The following is a 25785-nucleotide window of genomic DNA, read 5'->3' on the forward strand; positions in this document are numbered from 1 at the left end:
TAAAGCAACACGGGTATGACGGATTTAACTAAAAGCGTGTCTTCGTAAATGACCTCAATTTATGCATTTGATCACCGATCACGGTCGTCCGATTCCCGAGGAAAAGTTATGTGATTGGCATTAGTCGATCAATGCCTTTCATTGATGATCACAAAAGACGATCACCCAGAGCTTGCGCTTTGCAGCCTGCGGCCAACGAGAGACGAGAATGTGTGGTTTTCCAGAACGCTGCACGGGCACATGGCAAATCAAACAAACATGCTAACATGAATCTTTTATGCGATTTGAGAGTGTGCAGCTAATCAAAGTGATTGATATCAGCCAATCTCACCTATGGATAATCGGTATAAGGCAGAATAAAGCCCAGATCGGAAGACCCATCGTGACAAATCGCTTTAAATGGCTCAATGTCTTAAATGTCCCAAGTTCATTAAAATTGAATACAGAGACAGAATTTTAGCCTAGGTTGAGCTCATAAGTACTGAAAAGCCACACCAAATTTGAATTTCAAATCCAATTGTTAAGCGGACCTCTGCTGTTGCGGACGGAAAAGAATGAATGACGGAATCCAGAGAATCCTGAGCTCCACCACAGAGAGACAATGCGTCTCCCTTTCTTTCTCACATCCACATGTCATGGGTAGTAATTGCCTGGAACGGTATTGAATATTCATTGATTCCTATTTAGTATTGAAAAGTCATGTTGGTTCTTTCCCTTTCTTTTAATGTCATTGGGACGAGAGCAAATAGAATTAGTAAAAGATCCAAAAGAGAATTGCAATAGTCCAAGTGGGCGGGAAAAAAACTATGAAGTTGCAGGGCTATGGGGTTTAAGATGTGCTTCTTCAGTTAGGGGGAGAAAAAGCGGACAATTTTTGAGGTAACAGAAAAGTAAGTCCTTTCAGTCCTATTGGCATGCTTTTGGCAAACAATGCTGATCTGTTCTATTCTGTTACTGTAAAGATGGACTGGTGGTGAGGATTAGTACTGAACATCAATGACATGTACACAAACCAGCGTCTGCATGGATGCACAATGACGAACCAATCAAGTAGGCACCTGTCGTAATTATTGAAATGTAGAATGCCGAAGGCAATGACTAATGCGTAATGTCGGAAGTAATGGAGTCTTGGTGATCTAAAAATTCCACTTGAATTTTTTTTGGAGGTCTGAGAAAAAAAATATGTATCATAACTGACACTAATTATGTGCAGAGAGTAAAACAGCACGATCAAGGTGAATTTGAAATGATCAGATCCATTAAATATCAACTCATAAAGATGTAAAATACTTTAACAGTAAGCAGGCGTGGGGGACTCGAGTCATGCGACTTGACTCGAGTAGCCATTTTTAAGGCCTTGCTACCTGCTTCCCAAAAACCTTAGAAAGACTTTTCTTGATTTTGACTCAATGTCAAAAAGATTCCACTTGATGTTAACTTGACAAGTCATGCTGTTTATCGTTGAAAATCTGCAGTTTAACTTTTTAAAGAGGAAAGAGAAGGAAAAAATAAGTTTCTTATGTTTCATTCACGCCAACCTGATAACCCAGTCAGCGTCACCAAAAATGGGATGGATGTGGTGCGAAGGGAACAGTTTCGAAGATCATTAATTTGAATTAATACAAAAACATAAATCTTTATTACGCCCATCTCTGACAAATGAACCAACCAAGTAACCAATTAACATGATATCTGCAATAAAAATAAAGACCTATTCTCTTCAATTTTTTTCAGAAGCTCTTACGGTGGTCGATAAAACTAAATCCCCGGGGGGAGCCTCGCTGCACTTTGAGCCATGCTTGCCGCCTCATTCTTTATTGCACTGACAATGTACAAATGAGGTGAAACGGACCGCTTGCATGTCTTGGAAAGGAATTGGAGCAGATGTTGCTGCCACGATGAAACGATGTGTTAACGTGCTCGCTACCTTGCTGCACATTGACAGATTGGATGTGGGAGGTTAAAAGAAAAAAAAAATATATGGATGTGAGGGATGCAAATGGCCTCCTTCCAACAGTCAGCTAGTGGAAGTCAGAATCGGATCGAGCTCAGAATGTTACATGTTTAAAACGCTACGGAGAACTATAAATTCCCCCCATTATGACTATAATTGTTGCACAATGTGAATGTTGATTGTGCCACTGGGCAAAGGAGAGAGTGTGTGAATCAACACCTGAGCCTGAGTGTGCACATTGTTGCAACACTACCAATAACACCAAACAGAAGAGAAACATTTGAAACCCCACTCCGGACAGGCTTGCTGCCTCTTGAATGATGATGTGAAATGTTTATGTGTGTGTGCGCGCGTGTGTGTGTGTCCCTGAACAGAGTGCAGCAGACACTGGTGATTGCTGTTTGAATTCCAAATGTCGGCGGCCTGAAAGCATGTACTCGGATCACAGATTTTGAGTCACGGATTTGAATGTCTAATATGGCCGTTTAAGATTTAAGAACGCAATTTAACACAATAAAAGGTAGGATATATTCTTATTTTATACGTGGTACAGTGTATAAAATAAGGTGTTGTGTGCTCAATGTTTTCTTAAAATTATTTAACGGGCAAAAGTGTTTTATAATATAAATGACGACAAAGGTTTTATTTAGCTGAATTTTTCATAATGAATTAGACCTCAAAGTGCGATTTCAGGCACATTTACTTCCTTTAAACGTAGAGAGGGCATTACAAAGTAATCTAGATCCACAATATTGAAAAAGTAGTAAATAAAACATTTTTTTTAAAAGTCACTCAAGGAGCAGGAGTTGAACTACCTGCTGGGCACTTGTTTCAAATGTGAACAGCTGGTAGCTAGCCACTTACGCCGTTGACTTGTGCGGAATCATATAATGAGGGCGTCATTTACCAACGGTATGTTAGCATCTTAAATTAGCGGCTGAATACGATTTCAGGATGGTAATGTGTTGATGTTGGAGGCAACTGTGTAAAGTCAATTAAAATTGTGATAAGGAAAGCCAAAACGTCGAAAACGGAAGTCAAGTTATAGCCGCTACTCCACCGCATGGGACAACTTCAAAGTAAAAGTCTGCAAAGACATCAATCCCTCAATGGATTATTTGGTCAACTTTATTTTGAAGTAAGCCTTTTGCGAATGCCACTTGTTTGTTGAGTTCGTTTGCAGGTTACTTGACATATCAGTCTGAATGCCGGTGTAGGGACAAGAGGCAGACTCATTTCACCTTATGTTGCCAAAATGCTTGTAATTTACATGATCAATGAGTGTTTTCAATTTCCTCTGCTGATATGCCAACCATTCCGTGGCTCGTCCCAAGCCCAAAGCGTGGTTCTTGATCCGTACGGATCAGGGATCAAAGACGATCCGTTACACCGCTAATTTTAAGTAATCATTGATGAATGTTATAGATTGAGTCAGTGGGGGAAAAAAAACAACTAACGAGATAATTGATGAACAACACTAGCTGAGATTAATATATCGTTTTCTATTGAAGACATTCACCTGACTTGAGGCACATGGGTAGGCATAACAATTTAATATACTGTAGCCCAGTCCCGTTACCCAATTTTCGTCCTAACCCTCCTGAGAAGAAACATCATCATGGGACGACGACGACAACAACAACAACAACAGCAACAACACAGGGTGCTTTGCAGTTGAGATTAAGGAGTTGGAAATAGTGTCATGCTGGGGGGCTCCTATAAGGAAGACTTTGTTTTGAAACTTTTCCTTCCGTGAGTTTCTTCCTCTTCTGCCTGAAGCAGCACATCCTCCGATCAAGTTTTTGTGTTCATAAAAAAGGTATTTCAGTCATGTCATACAAGGAAGAAAAAAAACAGCAACTTGGACATACTGCCGTACCAAAATACTGCAAATATACTAAAATAAGGCCATTGCGTTGTCCAGAGTGAGGCATACAAAGAGCTAAGGGACTGCAGTTAGCTTGTTAGGCCACATCGAGACTGCACAACCAAATGACTCTTGACGGTCAGAGTCTAAACATATGAAAGGAGCAATACTGGATTTACTTGCTCTATTCTTATTTGGAGTAGTTATGCCAGAAGAGTGAAAAATATTCACCTTTCCGTCTGGACTCAAGCGCATTGTGAAACTTTTTTTTTTTTTAACAAACGACATCACATAACAGAAGCTCCAGCCAGTTATCAATTCAGATGGTAATTCAATCTGCTTTGACTTTTGCATTTTGATGTGCACAAAATTAGTCTGCTTTTTTTTCCCCCCACCCGTTTTTGATTTAGTTCATTAATCAAATTCTGTCAGCCTACTGCAGAGTGGCCGCTTGCCTTCACTAACTCGCACGGTGTTGTGGAGCCGAGCATCCATGTGGAAAACTAGGCAATTTCAGCTGCAGGAAATGTGCTAAAACGAGGCGAGGCAACCTCAGAAGTGCATCACATCTATACGCTACATAAGAAATATGCACCTTCTCTTCCCAGGTATTCCATCTTGTCTTAGATTAGAAAGCAACACATCAGAATAATGTATTGATCCTGAGGTGTGAGCGCCTGAGCGGAAACAAGGTCCAACTCATTCATCTCGAGAGACCAATCGAATAGCAGTCACTATGGTAATCAATGAGCGTGTCACAGATTAGGCGAAGAAGGATGCGCACTTGGCTTTTAGAGGATGCGGGAATTCACTTAGTCTGGCGCACACAGGTGAAAGCTTGACTTTTGCTACCATTGCCGTTATCGGATGGGCGACTTCAGAGTGGTTACTCTTTGTCTTGATGACATCCTCCACCTCTGCCTCTTTAGTACATTATTCACACACCTCAAGTCTTAAGAATACATTTACAAGACAATAACTAAGTTTTTTTTTTTTTTTTTTTAAATGACACCCGCTTTGTCTTTTGCTGCTTTTTACACAGCACAGTACTGGTAAATAACAATAAGCGTGAGGGACAAAGGTCCCAGATATGTATTTAGAATTCGATGTGGAATTTCACCTCGAGTAATGTTAAGTGATGGTTCACTGGTCACCATTGTAGCAAATGGACCCTTTACTAGAGAAGCGCAAGTTGTTATCTTGAATGGCAAAAATGACAAAACTCTACCTCGGTCCACCAATATCACAAGAAATCATTTTAGCCTCAAAGGCTTTCAATGGCTATGTTTACATAAACACATGTTTTCGGATTAGATGCCTGATCTGAATAAAACTTAATAAAACTTAATACTTAACGTACACACCCCATTCGGAATATTCTGATTTTATTCCGAATGAGAAGGAATGAGAGGGATTTTTATCAATTGAAAATCCGATCAGCGCTCAAGCATTCATCATCTACAACTATTTCCGGTATAGCTGGACTATCTGCGCAAGTCGAAACGATTTGATTGTAAGTGTGATGCATGAGCATGCAAGTCCTAATTGGATCAACGTTTTTAGTGTCCATGAAAAGAGTGCATCCGATCAAAATTCATGAATTTTTTTCCATGTAATCGTAGCCAGCGTCAATAAGAACTGCTTAAAAAAAACATCGAATGACAATTCAGTTTCAGTTGAGAAGAATGTTGCGGAAATTCCCCGTGTGGAACAAGTTTAACCAGTAAAGCATTTCCATTCCAGTTTCTCTGCATCTGAATAAGCCAAAAACGCTCACTTCTTAGACCTTAGTGCTCTACAGATGCAAACAGCGTCCAAATTTCGATCCCTCTGGCTCATCAAGTATTCATTACAGACCGTTAGTTCGCATTGCAATTCAAAAAAACAAGACCTGACCTTTCTAATGATGCCTGTTACTCGCCAGTGCCCTGGCAAATTAATAAATAAATAAACATTCACTTTTTAATCACAGTGAAAACGTGCACAGAGCTGAGAAGCTACTACTGCTTCGGAGCGATAAGAAAGCCACAAAATCCCAAATAAACCTGAAACTTGGTTGCCCTGCTAATTCCAGATGTTTTCTGTCTGGCAAAGCGTTTAGCAAAACTGTGTTAAAGACACGCTATGGCAGGCGTGGGAAAACAACGGCCCGGGGGCATCATGCGGCCCGTTAAACTTTTTAATCCGGCCCGCCAAACTTGAAAAAAATTAAAACCTTGTTCATGTTTTATTTTCTAAATAATATGATTTTTCAAATAAATATATAATGTTGTAATGCTTTTGTTCACTTTCATTTAAAATTAAATGTGTTTTTTTTTTTTCCGATGAGGTGAGGTTACCAAAACACTCCATCTATCTACTCCCGGTCCGGCCCCTCTGTCAAATTTTAGAACCCATTGTGGCCCGTCAATCAAAAAGTTTGCCCACCCCTGCGCTATGGGGACATTGCAAAGTGCATATAAAATGCCACATGATAAAAAGCACCTCATATTTTTCATTCGATTTCTTCTTGACATTAAATGCAGAATGTATTCATACTGTACAACTTCTTAATAAAGAACTAACCATAGGTTGTGTAGAATTATTTGGATGTTTTGTACAATTAATTCTATGCTCACAAATTTATGGGACTACTTAAGTGGCGCGGTATCCGTCCAGGTATACGGAATTCACAGGTTTTGGGATAATTATGTATAAATATTATGTATACACATTTCCCCACAAGTTAAAACGGTTACAGAGGATCTTATTCTGAAAAGGCTCTCCTGTCTCATGCAAATGTGTCACTCCATATTCCTCAAAATGGTGGATGACCCAGCTTAGCAGCCAAGTCATGGAACTGTTTTGGGGAGATAACAATTAGATAAAACCAGTTGTGACGCCACAATCATACTAAAATTTGTGTCACTTGTTTATAAACATTTTGGGAAATCACATGGGGTGGGCATGCATGCCAGAAATCTAATTATTCGTACACATCCATGACGGGTTCAAATAACGGAGGAAAGGTTTGAGTGGTCAAATCTGTCTTTTCTCATTAGCCGCAGTGGCACGCTGACGTTTGCGCAGGCAGCGTGGGTTCAACTCCCGAATGTAAGTGTGACGTGATCTGTCTTTCTGATCAATGTCAGCTGGGAAGAGGCTTCAGCTTCCCGGACCTGAACAGGATAAGCAGTACCTTTTACAAGCTGAAGCAGAGTCATCCCAAAGCTTCAGTTGAGCAACACTAGCTTGAAAAGTCACAACTGATTCTAAAAGATGTAAAACTGATGGATCCACTTCTGACAGCCGGTAGCGATTTCAAAAAGAGCTGAAACTCATTTTTGTCCCCCGTGATTCTTTTTTTTTTTTTTTTTTACTTCTATCTCAAAAAAATATACTTACATCCAGACTTACATTATGTGACGCACGATTGCAGCAGTCAGACATGATGAAACATTCATTGCAACATGATGACAGAGGGAAAGGTGGTTGGGGGATCTAAAATAAATGCCAGAGTTTTGTTCAAACGGGCATACAATTTTTTTTTCCATATCTTTACAAGAAAGAAGACAGAGGAATGAAATGTCATGATACAATTTGATACTATTTCTCAAAACAAGTACCACCATGTGTTCGTAGTAAATCAAGCTGAGACTGCTAATTATTTTTGTTGCAAACCACACTTATAAGCAGACCATAGGAAAGGTAGAGGTGTCAAAAGTAGTCGACAAATTGACAGCTCACCTGTTTTCTAAATCTCAGCCATGATTGGCCGTTATCTGAGCCCTGAGCAACTGTGATGTAATTTTCAGTCGACAGAAGAGACAAAATGGCCGCCCCTTGAGATGGCTAAAAATTGGTGGATTTTACTGCTTAACTCATAGTTTGCAAACAAAATATTAATCAGAATGCAATGTTCTCACTAGTGGGCCTGCATAGAACATATTCTTGTGTAGAAAACTTTTGGGTTGACTTCCCCTTTAACTTGACCTGAGACATTTGCAGTGTGGATTTAACCAGTTTCATTTTACTCTACGGTCTACTGTTTGGACCAGCAAGGATTCTGTGACCTTTACTCTGCAGTCTATCAGCAGCAGAATGCTAAAAATGTCACACAGTTATTGCGTTGCACTTTCTGACCCAAACTGAGCAACACTCGGAAAAAAAAAATGAAACAGCACATCATGGAGAAAGCACACAAGCCTCACAATAGTCCAACCCTAAAAAGGCCTTTACATCTGAAATCCAAATGAAGTCCAATTTCACTGTTAATCCCTCAATTTAGATTTATTTCAAGGACAAAAAGATGAACATAATACGAAGACATAAGCCGCTTTTCTTGTAAAATATTCACACAGCAGCAAGGAGAGCAAGACTGATAATGTATAGAGGGCAATGGTCCAGAATGGCACCTTTCTACAAAAAAAAGAACATCCAATAATATTGTGTTGAAAAATGGGCACTGATTCAATATTTACTTCAAGTATAGATGTATTGATTTTAAAGTACTGCTTTAATGTACCACTTAAACAAGGGACCAAATGAAGCCGTCTGAAATTTGAAACTGGAGATTCACAAACAAAAGACGAGGATATCGCTAACGTAATTAGGAAAATCTATTGTTTTCATGCACAGCTATCACGGTGCCTAACCTGAAGGGCAGCATTGCATTGTAAAAGTAAAACACGCGAATACATCTGTTTAAATTCTTTCAGGTCGTAAAGCTTTCGAACATGACATGGTTTAATCTTGACGTAAAAATGCAACACCCCATCTTAAAAAAAAATAAAAAAATAAAAATATGTGAATTTGCATGTTGACTGGGTTCCACCGTGGAGAATTGGTCTTTGAGACACTGAAGAAGCACCTCTACAAATAACAATCAAAGGAAATTTATGGAGTTAATAGACTCTTGCTACTCGTCTGATTGTGAGGTTTATTACTTCCATTCCAGGGCTTGTTTAAGAAACTCTTCATTTAGGATGCTAAAGACTAAGGCAGCTAAAATGAGATTTCCGCCTTTAATTAAGAAGGAAACATTTATTTTTGCAGAACAATGTTAGCCCGTCTATGGCGTTTACCATTTTCTAAGAGCATTCGGCGACTGCACATGCAGTATTTTAGGAAATGACTAGGATAAGTGTTGGTAGTGATGATGTCGTGTTGGAAATACAGTAGACACTTCAACATGGAGCTCATAAAAATAAATATATAATAATAAACAACAGCGACAACAAATCTAAAGTTGTTTTTATATCACATATATTAGCGTTACACAGTGTACCAGTACTAAAAAAAAACAGACCACGATACCGCACCATCAACAAGACATAACAATACTGGTCTTTTGGGACCGGTATTTTTAAGCGGGAGTGCCCTGAAATGTTTGCAAGAAAAGCAGTTATACTGTAATCATAGCAATAACACATTTCAGGAGTTAATGCAACACTTCCAATAGTGTCACACTGTGATTTAAAGCCGATGACTGAAACGCTTCGCTGACGAGGTGACATTAGAGGGAAAGATGACAAATGTGCGACAGTAGGGGGCAAGAGGACAACGTGTACAGATAATGTGTTTAAAGCGAGGTGAGTGACACAAAGGGATTATGGTGAGCTGATGGCACTTGCGAGTTCATTAAACAACACGGTGAGAGAGTAGTTAAGGGCAAACACAACGAGATCAAAGTGAAGTAATAAGTGCTTTGCGACTGGGGTAGGATCAATGACCAATAACAGGAACCTTGGAGTGAGGGAAAAGAAAATCTAGGTGGTGATCTTTTTGTTCCACAAGGCAATTCTACGGGGACTTTTCACGCGACTAATGCGTTTCTTCCCATTATTTCTCAGCAGACTGCTTATGACAAAGCTCTGCCACTAAATCAATTTATTGTACAGTTGGGTTCATTTTCTTATCCATTGTCTTTAATAGTCGAACCGTGCGTTCCCATTTTTGACTGCCTGATGTTTCCTTTTCTTTCTGATTTGACCACTATCGGCAATGCGACTTAACAAGTACAACCTCATGCCAGAAACCTTGGAAAAGGTTATCAAGGATTACACGTAAGAAGCCCCAACTGTGACCATAACAGGGGATTACGTGCGCCGCTGGATCTGGATCTGTATCTTTCGATCAAACAATCCTTGTTTAAAGCTGATGACTTTGTTTGGACTCAGATTTGGTGTCCTGTCTGTTTGAACCCGCCTGAATATGTTCCCCTGGTCTCGTTGACTTATATTTTCAAACTTTTTGACATATCCAGGCAGGTAAGATAAAAAACAAAATAAAAAAAAAACAAACTATTTTTATAAGTTCTTCTACCTGCAAAACCAATAGACTAAACAAATTTAAATCCACTGCAGACTTCGCAGTTCTACTGAATTCCACAGGGAGGACTTAAATTCTAAGCATCAGTAATAAGTTTTGCTAGCCAAAGTTTATATCCCCTCATTCGCTTTGTGAATAAGAGCACTGCATCAAGGTGGTTTAGAACTTCTTCCAGCATAAACTGGTGAAAGGTGCATATCAGTTTGAATTTGGAGATATTGGGTAAGGATCTTCCTTAAGAAAACTGCTTCAATCATTCTATATAACGCATTGATGGAAGCTCCTGTCAAAATGTTGCAAGCGTGAGTGTGCCCCCTGGTGTGGCATCAAGAGTGCTAGCTCATGAATAACTGAAGCAGAATTCTGCGTTATTTCTCAGTTGTTATTTCTGAGGAGCAACGATAAAAAGGGACCTCAACAAACATTCTGACAAAGATTGTCTATGTTGTAATGTCTGTTTAGCCTTACCGGGGATAAAATACGTCGGGTTCAACCTTCCTAGTCTGCACCTCTTAGAAAACTAGTTAAAAATGTCCTGCCTTTGCCTTTCCTTTTTCCCCGCGAACAGAGAACAGATTCTATCTTTTTGCAAGGCAGTTTGGATGTGGCAGAGCCATAGAGCTAATTTATGGGTCAATATAAGCTTTCCTCACCACTGACAGAAGCTGAAAGCTGTGCTAGCCTGCAGCAGAGATGAAGATGCGGAGCAGAACCTCTAAATCACAGCGGTAGAACATAAAGGACAGGCAGGGGGAGAAAAAAAAATCTTGTGCAGGTTGACACTGTAGAAACTTGTGGCGACAAATATCGTGTACATGTACAGTACATATAAAAAGTTTGCACGTCCCTGTTCGAATGCTAGGTTTTAGTGAAGGGGAAAAAGCTGAACCCCCTTAAATAATTTCAAAATTTTTCCATCTTTTGTGACCAAAAACATGTACATACAATAACATAACTATTCAAAAACAGAACACAACAAACAATATTGTAAATATCCACACGCTCAAACTAATACTTTGTTGCAGCACCTCTGGCGTTTCTTACTGCACTAAGTCTTTTGTGGCAGGAGTCTATCTTGGTGTGACAATTTTGCCCTCTCCTCTTAGCAAAAACGCTGTTAAAGTCTTTCAGATTGAAAGAGCATCGGTCCACAGCCTTCTTTAGTTCACAGTAAGACTGACGTCTTGCCAAGCGACCCCCATCGCCTAGGCATAGGGAAATCACGTACAAAATAGCCAGCACATGCCAAAAATTCCTGCAACTCCTTCAACGCTGTTGTTGGCAAGTTGGCAGATTCCCTGACCCTCTTTTAGTATTAGTGGAATTTATAGACCACAAAGCGCACCTGATTAAAAGCTGCAAGTAAAGCTAAATTTATACATTTAAAAAGAAAAAGGAAAAAAATGTGTACATACTGTATATTGGTCGCTTCTCTTTATTCGCCGCGGGTCTTCTCGTTATATAACATGGAATATTTTATCTTGAACATCGGTACACTTTCCCCCCCACCTCGACAAACAATGCCGAACACAACTACACAATAGTATCCCCGAAACTTTCTCAGACTCCCGTTGTCATATAAGACAAAATTGCAAACAAGCTTGTCCAGTCTTCTTCATCAGGCAGCAGTGGAGTGTTACATGTTTGGATGTCACTCCATGGCTAGAGTTGCTGTCCCAAGGGGATAGCGCCTGTCGTCCGTTGTCAGCGATGGTGGGCGTTGGTGGCCAAACAAAGAACGGAGACACACTGCAGAGCTGGTTGTATTTGTGGCACTTGTTCCCTATGCTCATTAAACAACTCAAGATGCTTCTCTTACGGCCATTGGTTGGAGCGACGTCAAGGTGCCAGATTTTCTCCATTTGATAATGACTGTATTCATTCACTGTTCCATGGTTTATTTAATATGTACCCGTCTCCTGACTGATACCGTTGGGAAATTAGTTCCCGTTGCTTATCGTGGCTTGTGCTGTAAGACGTGACAACACAAATTTCAGGTAAAACACACTAAACCATCTGAATTTTATTTGGGGTTAATCAGAGGCACTTTAAAAGGTGGCAGGTGTGTGCTGACTACCATTTAAGATGACTTTGCTAATTTTGAATGCAAACAACTCCAGTTCTAAAAGGATGTGCGTACTTGTGCAAACATTATCACAGATGTTTATTTTTACTCGCACTCTTTAAATTGTTTTTCCTTCAATTTGTTGAAAGTGTTTAGGTTATATGCTACAATAATGACAATATCATAAAAAAATTACATTTCACGCAGGAGTGTGTACTTATATTCCGTTTAGAAGCTAAATTTCTTGCGTTTCAAGAATTAAAAAAGATATTGGTGAGAGAAAGCCTCGGCACGCCAAGCCATGACATGTCCAAATTTTCAATTCTCTTAGGAAGCGCATGTTTATTGCATCACTGCTTTCACTAGACTCCAGGATAACGTGGAGTAAAAAACAATTACAGATGGTGACAAAGAACATTTAAATTGATCAAAAACGTAATCCAAATGTTATCAGTTGCAAGAGGCTTTTCATCTAAATGCGCCAACGTGTAGAAACTGCAGTTCCCACAAATAAGTGGGTATAGCAAATCTGCCCGTATTGTCTGATTTGTTCAATAATAAATATGCCATCTGCTTCATTTGGAAGCAAGTGAAAGTTAGGATGTCCGCCAATGGATTAACCAACACAGTACAGCAGAAGAACATACTAAGTCAGTACAAGTGTCCATCGGTCTCGCTCATGAAAAGAAGGAAATTAGCTCAGACAGTCGTAACCATTCTAAGAACAAATTGACCACTGGCCAGTTAACAACGGGAAGATGCTGGGAACACAGCCAGTCATCAACATCACAAGCTGAGGGCTCCAACACTGACATCTTCAGGTCTTGGCATAGGTCTGCAGCTGAGGAAATGGACCAAGGGATGTTGACTAATGATCAGATGAAGCGTATGCTGACATTTTTTGTCACAATATCGAGTACCAACTGTTAAGCACGGAGGTGGTAGCATCATGCTGCGCGGCTGATCTGGCTGCCAGTAGAACCGGTACATTAGACAAAGACAATGGAATAGTAATGAAAGACCACCTCATAATTCTCTGGCATTGTCTTAATGTCTGCTCTACCGTACCTTTTAGTCTTATGTTGACAGTAAGCTTCAGCAAGGTCATTACTTGAGTGAAGGTGTGCAATGAAACCTGTATTCAATTTTGGCTAGGACAGAGTGTGTCCACCTCAACTTGTTATGACGACGGTGAACCAAAATTCTGCGCTTTGCAGCGAGGTTTTTATGTGTGTTGTATTAGATAGTGTGGATTGTGGCTGGAGAAAAGGTATAACTTGGGATGCCAGCCTTAAAAAGAAGCTGGAGGTGAGTCACTTGCGCTTGTAAACATGACGCGCAACACTATTTGAGTCTTGTTATTTCTTCTGGTATCTCATCTTCTTTGTGCTTGCCACTGATAAAACTGACTGATTGTGTGGAGGTGCTGTTATTTTAGCCATTTCATGGTGATTTTCAATTAGTAGATTTGCTGAGTGAATTTCTCTCTATTTCTGACAATGCTTGCAAGCTGTTCCAACATGTCTTGAGGCACAGATTGGCTACAAAGTTAAGTTCCTCACTGCATCCTCACTGTGGGAGTCAATGGAAGGTGCACTGAGCACACAAAGGCATAAAATATCTGTATGCGCTTCAATAGGAGGTGTACCGCCACCATTTTTTACATTTAACACAGCCGGTTTTCCTCAGCACAACATTCTTCAGCTGAGCTAGCCAAAATCGCACAGGGTTAAAGGGAACATACCATGGAAAACAGACCTAAGTACTTGTATACACCTATCAAGTGTGAAATTATACAACCAAGCATTTTTTTTAGATATTTGTCAGAAACGTGTAATACAATACATTACAAAGGGACAGTTGACTGACCTAAACATTGGCACTTAAAATAGGTTTGCATGTAACACCCCCCAAATGTTTGGGTTGACTTCCCCTTTAAGGAAGTGTTTTTACACAAATAAATTGTCAGCTACCTGCTGGACTGAGGACAGCCATGGAATTATGCTGATGATATTTATTGTAAGACATAATGACAGCGGAAGTTGAAAATGCCTTACAAACATTCTATTACAATCCATCGTTTAATTGCATTTACAGTAGGCAAGACAAATGCAGTAGAGTAAGTAATAGGTACAATTAAACTACATTCTAGGAAGGTATATAATGCATGTTTGGTGCTGTGACATGGCTTAATGACTCATCTCAAAGTCCTCGTTAAGAATATTAATTACAGCAGACGTTAAATGGTCTGCCTTGAAAATAGTCTATTGCGGTTCCCCCCCCGTTATGTAAATGAACACACAATCCCTTCACACACTATAAGGGTCAAGATTCAGCCAGATGGGGTCTCATATCTGCTTCAGACGTATTTTCCATTTTTTTAAAATAAACCACAGTTCAACAGGTCACTGATGAGCTGCGACCTTTGACTAACTGTAAGCCAGAAAACTCATAAATAAATGCAAAGTGCGAAAGCAGCCGATGTGCACAGAATGTAATTTCACTGGCGTCTCACCACAAAGAAAAGAGCCAAAAGAAACATACTTATAAATGTTGCAGCTATCCTCCACCAACCAAAATTCACTCAGTTCATGTCTGGCATTTGTAAAGTGTGTCTGCTGCAGTGAAATTCCCCTCAGGGTTTTGACACAATGCCGCTCCTCGCCATGTATCAAAGTTTATCTCATTAACCACACAGCCTGACGAGGGGAATTGATGATGTAAGCCAGTGTTAATATTGAGGTGGGGGAGCCCAAACTGACATCGCGCCTGTCTCAATTCCCAAAGAGACAAAGTGAGGAAGTGAACAGAGGAGAGAATTGAAAATGAACATGTCTGTGTTGATTCTCTGTCATCTAGGTCATGGGAGTTCAGTTCAGAACTACCGAAGCCTTTCGGATTAAAGGTGAAATGTCTTCAAAATGCAAAAAGTCGACAGTCAACTTTTTGCAGATTTTAAGTTTCTTTTTAAAAGTAACAGTACAGTAAAACAACAAAAATCTCTTAAACAGGCCGGGGAAAAAAATGCAAGAATGGGTCAGCACGTCGTGTGACAAACAACTGAGTAGTAAATTATAACACGATTTGTTCTGGTTATTACAATAAGGAATGGAGTATTACACAAATTACTTGATGAAAATGCCATTTACCTAATTACTCAATTCACAGTTTTGTTGAAAAAAAAAAAGTGTTCTTCCACAGTTACATCTTAATTTCGAAACATTCCAGAAAGTCAATCAGCAAATCAAACAATCTATTGTGTAAACGAAGAGTAATTATATCCAAAAGCTCAAAACAACAACGTTGAAAATCAGTATTTCTTTTTCCAGAGACAACAGCATGCCAATGTGAAAGAAGCCTACAAAACCTCGGAAAAAGCCTAATCTGAACATATGAAATGGTTTTGAGATATGTTGCCATGCAGTACGTTTAAACTTAAAACGGTCCATGTGAAGTGCTTTACAATCCTTTAAGGTCACAGCGCTGTTGTTTTTTTTTTATATTGTGTTCAGATAGAAATCCCCCCTAGAGTACATGTACTTTACTTCAACTCAGATGAACAAACAAAAGGAGAATGTCAGGTGGGATACATTGTGTTCATCAACAACCATGCATTAGTAGTTTTCCATTAGGATATCTCCACAGATCATGCACTTTCATTTCCTGTTTATATTTTTTCTACAACCTGACTTGGCAGAAAAAACATCTTCGGCCTGAATCCATTCATCATGCACAGCCTTTCTTTCAACATTTGTGGATGAATAAAATGCTATCAATTCGCACCTGCACCGCAATAAGGGTTCAGCCCCAGTGCTATCAAGAGCAGGCTTTGCAATGTGAGCTGCAATAAACAGGTACTCGAATTTTTACCAGACAATTTTTTTTACTAATTCATACTCCAATTGGACTCGGCTAGAAAAGGAAAAAAAAACGACATACACAGAGTAGAAAATGAGTTAAGATGTTTTTAAAGATGACATGGTCTCCTAGCAGTCAAACGGGACTGGATGCAATCTGTGTTTTGCTCTCACACAAACAATACAGCAGAGAAAAACTGACAAAACTCCATGCAACGAGTTATCTGCAGATCACAATCAGAGTTTTTCCAAACGGGGATAAAAAAATGTAACACACATCGAATGCAACTGCCAAAGCAAGTGCAGCATAAACAAGCCGATCAGATACACCGTTGTCAATGCGAGCTTGACATCATCAAAACACGCCGAGTGGTGTATACACACCTGAGGCAACCCAAACATCACACTCAAGATTTCCTGCCATCACGCGAATCAACGGCAAAATAAATGTAAAAATAAAAATGGTTTAAAAATGCAACATTAGCGGTGTGTTGATCCTTGAAGCTAAATAATTGCCGACTGTGGCCAGAGGAGTAATGTTCATTCACGTCAATGGGATTTGGAAGGGGTTGGGGGGAGTCAGACCAAGTCAACTAAATAGTGAACCATTTAATATTCATATTATGTGAATGTTAGTGACCCCCATAGTTTTAGTGTGTAGAAGATTGTATCGTTTTTTTCAGTGCAATTTGGGCATAGTTGCTTCATGACATTATGACCAGAAGTGTGCATTCAGATAAAGTCCCTCCACCCCAGAGAAGTCAGAACACAGAAGGAACTAGTCTGAAAATTCAGGGTCGCATCCTGGGCATTGGCCACTAAAGCATCTGCAAGGATTATTTATTTTTAGCGGTGTATATCAAACAACATTTGGCAGATTTCTCTTGAAAAAGAAACTGTTCACAATACTGGACAACCAGTGCGAGTTGTTGCTTTCAAACAGTCATGGCAGGCGCAGCCCTCGACTAACACGACTAAACAGTGTGTAAAGTAACAGACAGTCAAATGTGTGGCGTTTAACAGACCAAGAGGAAAGTGGCACTCACCTGTGAGCACGGCCTTGGCGGAGGGTTCGGCCAGGTCCAAGGCAGACTTTCCGTCAGTGTTGCGGATGTTGGGGTCGGCTCCATGCTGCAGTAGAACTGTGCAACAACAGGGCAGACACAGACAGTAGCTCAGCTCTTGAACTGACATGCAAACTCCCTGACACACGCTTCGACCCAGTCCTCCCCCTGAACCATATCCTGTTGCAAGCACCGCTCTCCCCGGACCCCCCAGTTGCTCCTGAACTATCCCTGCTGCACCTCCTCCAGCTGTTCCTCCTCTGTTGCTAGCACTACTCCCTCGCCTGCCCCTGGCTGCCCCCGTCTTGCGAGCCATGCTGCTGATGTAAACAGACATGCCACCACAAGAGCAGCGAGGGGAAGGCTACGGCACACCGCCGCTCAAACGACGGACCAAACAAAGAGGCTGCGCGACCACCTCCAGAACACATCGCACTCGTGTGCACCTGGAGGAGGAAGAAAACTAACACAAAAAAAATGAGTCCGGCGGTAGAAAGCTCACAGCTACAACTATGCGAGGTGGCAGCGGTGATGAGGCGGACAGGCAGCGCGAGTGGAAAGACTCTGGCTCTCGCTGTCTGCGTGAGAGATGCAGCGGAGAACAAGATGAAAGAGGTGGAGGGGGAGCGGGGGGTTGAGAGGGCTACGAGTCAGAGAGGATGGGAGAGAAGGGCGAGAAGACCGGAGAGAGAGCAAAATAAGCCCAGGAGTTGTTTGGGTAAAAAAAATAAATAAAAAATGTACGACTAGGATGATTTTATGATAAGAGATTAAATCAGAATGAAACTATCAATGGACTCATTATAAATGCATTGGACAAGTGGAATTTCATGCAGACCTGCATTGTGCTCGCTGTGATAACTGAGCTTTATATGAGGTACTTAACATGTAATGCCGAGCTGTAATGGAGCCAAAGTGTATCATTAAATATGTCTCATGGTGCTATTCATGAAGTTATTTCCATAGCGGGTCCGTCTGACGAACTGTTTCTGTCAGGTTTGCCTAGCAACAAGTGGCCTCACAACCGCCATGCAACCAGGGGAAGAAATAATACGCTCATAAAATGCATCCATCAGCCTCTTTTAACTGAACAAGTCACAAAACGCTTCAACATGCCACAGTGGAACACTAAACACCCCAAACGATTGATAATTTGGATTTCAAACAATATTGTCGTGCAAAATGGGCTTCTACAAGTCTCACAAAACTTAGGAGTTCAAACAATCACCATGCAACACTTAGAAAAGAAAACTAGGAAATATCAGTGAAGCTTTGTCCTTGACTCACATTCACGTCACAGTCACATTTATTACATAAACTGCAATGCATAGACGGTTTAAAGTGTGCGATTTTGGAAATTGCAAGCTAGGCTGCAAACCACGGTAGATGCAACAGTACGTAATGCATAATATCCATGTTCAAATCAGTTGCCTTCAAATCATTTATTCACAGCAGAACACTGAGGATAAAAAGTGCGGTGTGAGAAGTGATGATGAAAGCTGTCAACATCCTTCTCATTGTTTGTCTGTGTTTCGGCAGCGCTGTTTACTCCGAGGCGGTTTAGTGCGTCATTAAATGTGGCAGGGTTTCAAATTGTATGTTCAGCACGTTGCTATAATTAACAGCTTGCTAAATGTTCTTCGGCAGAGTGCTGCCATAATCGAGGGGTTGCAAAATTCTACGGCTGCTTCCTTTGTGCACACAAAGTGAAAGGGTGATTAGCAAATTTATCTGCAACAATGGAACTATTGAAAGAAACCTATAATAAGGTCGAGATATAAAACCAAAATATGGTGTCACCACTGAGGAGGATGTATTATGGAAAACTGAACTTTTATTGCTTCTCTAAAAATACTTAGGTCTCAGAATTGCCCGGCGAAACAAAAATGAAAAAAAAAATAAAGAAACTAACAAATGTTTTGAGGTTCCCGCCAATGACATGACGGCAGCAGTTCAGCCGCCAGATTCTCTAACATGTCAAATTCAAATCAGCGATACAGTGTTTCAGTAAGCAACTCTAAACCGAGCTGCACGCACAGATTAGCATTAGCTTCCGATTAGCAGCACTTACATCATTGGAGATGGAGACGTGCCGGCTGGCACATACTGTACCAATACGCACACGGAGTGTCGAGTGCAATTTGGTGGCTTGGGGTTAGCTCCACGAGGTGCTTGCATGTGCGTCACATTTTACTTAATTTTTTCATTTTTCTTGCAATTTTCACTTTCACTTCATGACATTTGCAACATACTTTCACTCCATTGCAATTCCGCCATACCATTTTCAGGACGCTTCGCTACAAAACGAAATCTGAAGAAATAGTTCGTCGACTTAATGCCTGAAGCGGTGTACACAGCTGAAGAGTAGTCTTGCCTGCAGTAATGCTGCAGGGATACACGTAAATAGAGGAATAAAGAAAATCAGATATGGGCGTACGGGTGTTGCTCGCTCCATGTGTCACGCCTTCCTGCGGACACAAGTGTAGCTTGATGGCTGGGGCTGACCAAATATTTAATTACGCCACTGAAGCAAAGTAAACTTAAAATGAATAAAAGCATAATCAGAATTATAACCTTTAAAAAATAATTTAAAAAATAGTGCAGCTACCCCCTGCTCTGCTGCTGTTGTCATAGTAAGGAAATCCATACTCACTATTGTCCCAGTCGCAATTATTCGAAAACAAAAGTTTGCACTTGTTAGTAAACTTGGATTGATAGAATTTTTCCAGATCGTTTATCTGCTTTGGTTATGCTGTTGTTGCCATCCTGAAAGCGCAACGGAAGTAGCTGCACATGAGTTATGCATCCCAATGCGCAGCATTAGTCAGAGAAAATACAATTTCCCTGCGCATTGTTTTGAGGTATCAATCCATTTTTAACTGATTAAATGGTCAATACTATTGTTGTGAATTGTTGAGGAAATATTTACACGCAACGTTCAATGCCGAAAACAACTTCTTGTCGTTCGCTTCATAAATGAGGGCGCAAATCTTAAAGAGCTGAGCTCAGTGTTTTGCCAAAGCGTTAAAGTCGACACTGCAATTGCTTTGGCCTCAGTCGCTTGCCACTGTTGTGGCTGCTGAGACGCTCTCAAAGCGTGCACAGCTTTGACAAGTGTGCAAGCCAAACAAGTGTACACGCCAACCTATCAAGCCCGACTGCAGCAGAAAAGCATCGAGGCATGTGTGTGCGTGCATGTGTGTGTGTGTGTTTGCCTCTACCCAGGCACTGACGCACACCTTCCGTCACCTACTCACCTCTCAGCAAAAATATAATTTTGGCTGAGCAAGGATCCCACTCAAAAACACATCGATACCCACAGAGCAACATCCGGTACATCCACGATGATGCATCCAAAATAAAGTCCACCCATTAGTTTTGTATTTCGCTTGCCCTCATTATTCTGGCGAGACTATCCCAGTAAACACCTGCGGTTGGTTCAATGGTCACCTGTTGTGCTTTGATCAGGGTTAGTCATTTTTTAGCTGGTTGTTGGGCACGTAGAAGACAACAGACCTCCCTTATAAAAAAAAAAAAAAAACGTGGGAAAATGGCCTGGAAGGAAGAACACTGAAAAAAAAAAAAGCCAGTTTTTGTCTTGCGATCCAAACTTTTAATGTTTAATTATCGCCAGGTGGCATTTCATGATTTAAAAAAAATAATAATAATTTCTTCAATTGAATTTTTAGTCAAGTGATTAGCATGTCGGTCTCACATTCAAGAGGTTCAGGGTTCAAATTTCGGCTCTGGCTTTTCTGTGTGAAGTTTACATGTTCTTAAATTGCTCGGGTGTTTTTTTTTTTCCCCAAGTCTGAGGTGTAGCCTGCCTCTCACCCAAAATTAGCACCTCCAATGAGGTCAAGCGCAATAGAAAATGCGCACATTCAGAAGGATTTTAGTACATCAGATTGCTACAAACAAAATTTTATGAGCAGATTAAGAAACATCTTTGTCAGTCATACTTTAGGTTTTCCCAATATCGCTTTCTGACGAATCTGACCTTGCTCTTGATGAGCTGCTGGGCTTAGAAGGAGATTAAGTCCACGCTCAAGTTGTCTGAAGCCAACAGAAGAGGACAGACAGTCCATCAGAAGAATCAAAAGTTGATTTGGCCGTCAGTGAGCTGCCAAATCTCTAACCTGGCACCACAACATCCTGGCAACAGCCCGCCCAATAAATAAATAAATGAGGCCATGGATAATCGCGTGTTGGACAGTATGTGTCCAGTTAAAGGCAAAGGAAAAAAAAGAAATTAAACTCCAGCTGTCTTTTAACATAAAATGCATCACAATTGAGAATGCAAATGAGTGCTTATTAATTGGGGCCTAATTTTCAGCTTTCCGAGAAAGCTGCTTCTTTGCCAAGTGGGCAAAACAAAAGCTACGATGTTTATTTGTTGGACTTGTTTTGTTTTCCTTCTATTAACAGTAAAATGCAGAATATTTTCACGTTTTTCATATAAGGTGACCCCTATCTGTGAAAAATGCTCTATAAATGAAATGTACTTGAACTTCATCTTTGTATTCTCAACTCAACTGTATTCATTGGTGCGAGTGTGACTCTTTGCGTATGTATCCTGTGATTGACAAACGACCGGTCCACGTTTACCAAGCCTCTTGGCTCCAACTCACCCGCATCCCTAATGAAAAAATGCAAAATTAAAATGAATTGGTATATTTGAACTTAAGTCACACATAGAAACTGTGAAGCCTCACAACACATGAGTCAGCAGGTTAGTAACTTTGGAGTGAGTTTTCCTTTTTCAGTTTTATTCTTCCAAGACAAATTTGGGGTGTGATGTCAAAAATGACTTCCGTTTGGAAAGCATCACAGGATTAACTATCTTGCTTTTAATTAGTCTCTTTGCAACACTTACTCCGCAAGGACCAGACTCAAATAAGGGTGTTAAGAAAAAACAAACATTAGAGTAGTTTTACAACTGAAATGTCATTTAAATCACTGACTGTACCGTTGGTAAATTCAAGTCAAATATATTTATATAGCCACAAGAATGTCTCAAAGGGCTTCACATGCCCACATTTGACAAATATTACCAGCATCCACCGATCTTAACCACCAGGAAGACAAGCTAAAACTCCCAGAAACCATGTGAGGAAAAAATTTGAAACCTTGAAAAGGGACCACAAATGGGGGAATCCCTCTTCCAGGATGATCGGGCTGCAATGAATGTCGAGTGGGCAACACTTAACTCATATCATGATGCGCGACAATGTTAAGCAAAGTTTATAAACACTTATAAAACAATCAAGTAAAAAAACTCGACTCATATTTGTATCCAGGAATATTGACTGAGGGAAGCCTTCATTATGTAGTCGGACTTCCTCCGCATTCAACTCAGCCCTGCTGCTAGTCAGACATTCAGGGCCAGACAGTCTGCAGATGCCACTGCCCCAAATGACTGCTTGACACTGGGAGCAAGGTGACACAAACTATCATTTGCGATTACAAAACATATCGAGCTGTTCATATTGGGCTCGTAAAGACAATCTCTCAGAGCAGCGACATATCCCCGGAGCTTCAAAGTGTAACGTTGCCCACATTCTGTAATAAACAGTGGTGCAATAATTGCAAATTATGCGTTACTTGCATCTATTTTTACAGAAAAATAATCGCTCGTAGCATGAGGCTCATTGCAGATGATTACTATGTGACTGTTAACCTCCACATCTGAGTGCAAACAGAATATAAAAGGCATCCACGTTAGCCACAGAATTGGATTATATTTTTCAATGGCGTACCAATGGAGAGAATGGGTCTTTGCTTGTGTTCCGCTCTCTACATTGTCTTGCAAATAGAAATGTCATCTTTCCATCCACTTCAAACATGTGACTGTGCTTACCTATACAGACGTCTATTTTGCCCTTGATTGCTGCCTCGTGTAACGGCGTGTAGTTCCAGTTGTCTCTGGCATTTGGCTCCGCGCCCTGACACAGCAGCAAGGACACCACCTGAAAGCAACAGAGGAGTATTCTTTAATCCCTATTATCAAACTTCAGACAGGAAATGCAAAAAAAAAAAAAAAAAAAAAAAAAGACACCCCAAAAGGTGTTGTCATGCACTCTAGAGGGCACGCATGGTATGACAAGATACTACAGTGGATCCAGTCCTGGGATATGCTTCATACAAACTTAAAAATGATCAACACAGTTACTCTTCACAATTTTGCATAAGGAGAGGCGATCATAGGTGGGCTTCACCATGCCCCTCCCCTCCACTCGAAGCGCATATATGTAGCGCCGTAAATGTGTAAACAGTGTTAATATGTTTCTCATGTACAGTATATCATGTGGAATGAAAAAAAAAAAAAAACGATATCCAAGCCGTTGCTCATGCATGGCAACACTTTTAGAAGCCCCTTCTAGCAAGCAATTGAAGTCAAGTGTGTATAACTTTTCTGCCACTGTGGTAGCTCCAAATACAGCAGGTCCCCATTAACGACAGAATTACGTTCCCATGGCGGCTATGCAACTGAAATGTTTACTTTGTCCTAATTAGTCAAGAATTGTATGAACAACATTTGTATCGCACGTCTTCCTTAGAAAAGGGTAGCATTTTGAGGCCCGAGATGCATAAGTGTCTGAAATTACATTTCAGTAGGATTATTATTCAGAAACAGACAACACTGATAAGGTGTCCATTCTCACCTCCGAGTGGCCAAAGGAGCATGCGTTGTGTAATGGTATCAGGCCACCGTCATCCCTGGCGTGGACATTGGCGCCAGTCTGAAGCAGGTGGTCCACCACATCTTTACGGCCGAAACCTAACAAAACATGTGCAGGAATGGCAAATAGAGTTGATAAATAAGAGCAGACAACCCGTTTTTTTCGATGCAGAATTTTATTTATTTAATTTTAAGGAGGGTGAGGTGAAGCTTATCCAGGCCAACTTTGGACAAGAGGTGGGGTGCATTCTAGACTGTTCGCCAGGCAATCAGAGTCTTTATTACGCAAGTATGTTTATTATTGTCGTGTGTTTTAGGTGGTCAAGAACTACACTTCATCATACTGGGAAATGTTACAAATGCATTAAGGCATTGATGTTGAAATAGGTACCAAAAGCCCCACCTTAAGCCTGAGCCGCAGTAGTGTGGTACGTCAAGGGAGGAGAAAAAGCAATGTTGTCATTAAGTACTCCATCATTTGTCCAACAACAACTTTAGTTTAACACGCGTCGTGTTCTCAAAAAGCAGTTTTGCATTTAATTTTTACTCACTTTATTTTGTAATTATCACACAGAGGTAACATCCGTATTACAACTGATATATCCAGCACACTCTTGCCTTCTGTTACAGGGTACATTTAAGTGCTATTTATGGCATGATGGAATCCTGTACCAGTACTTGGACGTTAACATGTCACTTATGACACAATGTTACTCTAAAAAGTGCAAGATTTTAAGTAAACCTATTCCATGTGTTTTGTACTTATGAACACAATTTGATTTACCTAAAAGACTTTAAACCACAAACAGAAAGGTATTATAAAATATCGGCACAATTGACTCCCATAATATAATTAGCATTGAGAAGAAAAGAATATTGTAAAAAACGTTGATAAACTGCCAATAAGGGTTTTCCATGAAAAACAAGGGTTGCCTCCCAAAAAAGACGAACAAAATAGTTTGTATATTATTATTGTTATTATTGCGAGCAACTCCTCCAAGCTACTATGGATGTGATGACATTACGTTAACGTCATTTCTTTCCACCGTCATTTAACCATAATCAGTTTTAAACACTCCCCTTTGTTAGTAACTCTCATGGTTGTTACCTGCAGCGAAGTGTAACGGGGTAGATTTGCGTCCAGCCATGTCTTTAGCGTTCACGTTCGCTGTGTCCGCCAGCTTTTTCACCCTCAGAACATCTCCATTTCGACATGCTTCGAACAGCTCCCTGAACGCTCCATTCACAATGCCGAGGCCAGAGCCGCCGCCACCCGCATTTCCGTCACCGGTGTCGGGCGTCGATGCTGAGCTCGTCCCGCTGTCCTCCGTGGTTGTCGGAGAGGTAGCGATGCTGCTAGCGGCGCTGCTAAGGGCCAAAACCGGGGTGCTGCTAGTAGTCGTGGGAGAGGGCGGGGAGACCTCCCCGTCCGCGGCGGCTTCGCGAGGGAGAAGCGGGACATCGTCAGACGAGGCCGGAGGCGAGCCCGACGAGGTGACGGGGAGCGAGGAGGATCGGGGTGGGGAGGACAGAAACTGAGGGGAGCGACGAGGCGTCGCCATTTTCACAACACAACAATCCCGAGTAGCAACAAACGCCGCTGACAACTTCCTGTCTAATCGACCCAAACTTCCGGTTGGTCTTTTTTTTCTCTCTCGCTCTCTTTTTAATTAAAAGAACTAGTACAAACAACTGCCACTACATAGTTCTGCTATTTCTTGTAACATTAGTCGATTTAAACGTGTTTATTTGTAGGAGGGGATGCAAACCTAGTAAGCAAAGGGGTCCTTAAATAATTTATTAGATACTTACTTGACAAATTTCAACAGAATGTAATACTGTCCTCTAGTGGTCATCATGCGCATTTTTACATAATTGAGGAAAAATACTTGTCTGTCTATGGCTTTCTTGTAGACATAGAAACTGCTATTCAGTGGCACTCCATGTAGAGTACTTCCTTAAAAATAATAATAATTTAAAAAAACAC

At 40.7% G+C, this 25785-nt stretch overlaps 1 protein-coding gene across 1 annotated transcript in view; it reads right to left on the reverse strand.

Moving 5' to 3' along the window:
- The window catches only part of LOC148319441 (poly [ADP-ribose] polymerase tankyrase-1), a 52361-nt gene extending 26832 nt beyond the window's left edge, over window positions 1-25529 (reverse strand). Inside the window, exons 1-4 of the mRNA XM_088282253.1 lie at window positions 24907-25529; window positions 23782-23897; window positions 22977-23085; window positions 17099-17194 (exon numbers count right to left, since the gene is read on the reverse strand). Of these exons, the coding sequence (XP_088138379.1) occupies window positions 17099-17194; window positions 22977-23085; window positions 23782-23897; window positions 24907-25360 (775 nt within the window). The 5' untranslated portion in view covers window positions 25361-25529. The remainder of the gene's footprint in view (window positions 1-17098; window positions 17195-22976; window positions 23086-23781; window positions 23898-24906) is intronic.
- Window positions 25530-25785: the final 256 nt, after the last annotated feature.

Source organism: Idiotropiscis lumnitzeri, chromosome 18 (genome assembly GCF_059441095.1).
Source record: "Idiotropiscis lumnitzeri isolate Australia: NSW breed Sydney's pygmy pipehorse chromosome 18, RoL_Ilum_1.0, whole genome shotgun sequence".
Lineage (NCBI taxonomy): Eukaryota > Metazoa > Chordata > Actinopteri > Syngnathiformes > Syngnathidae > Idiotropiscis > Idiotropiscis lumnitzeri.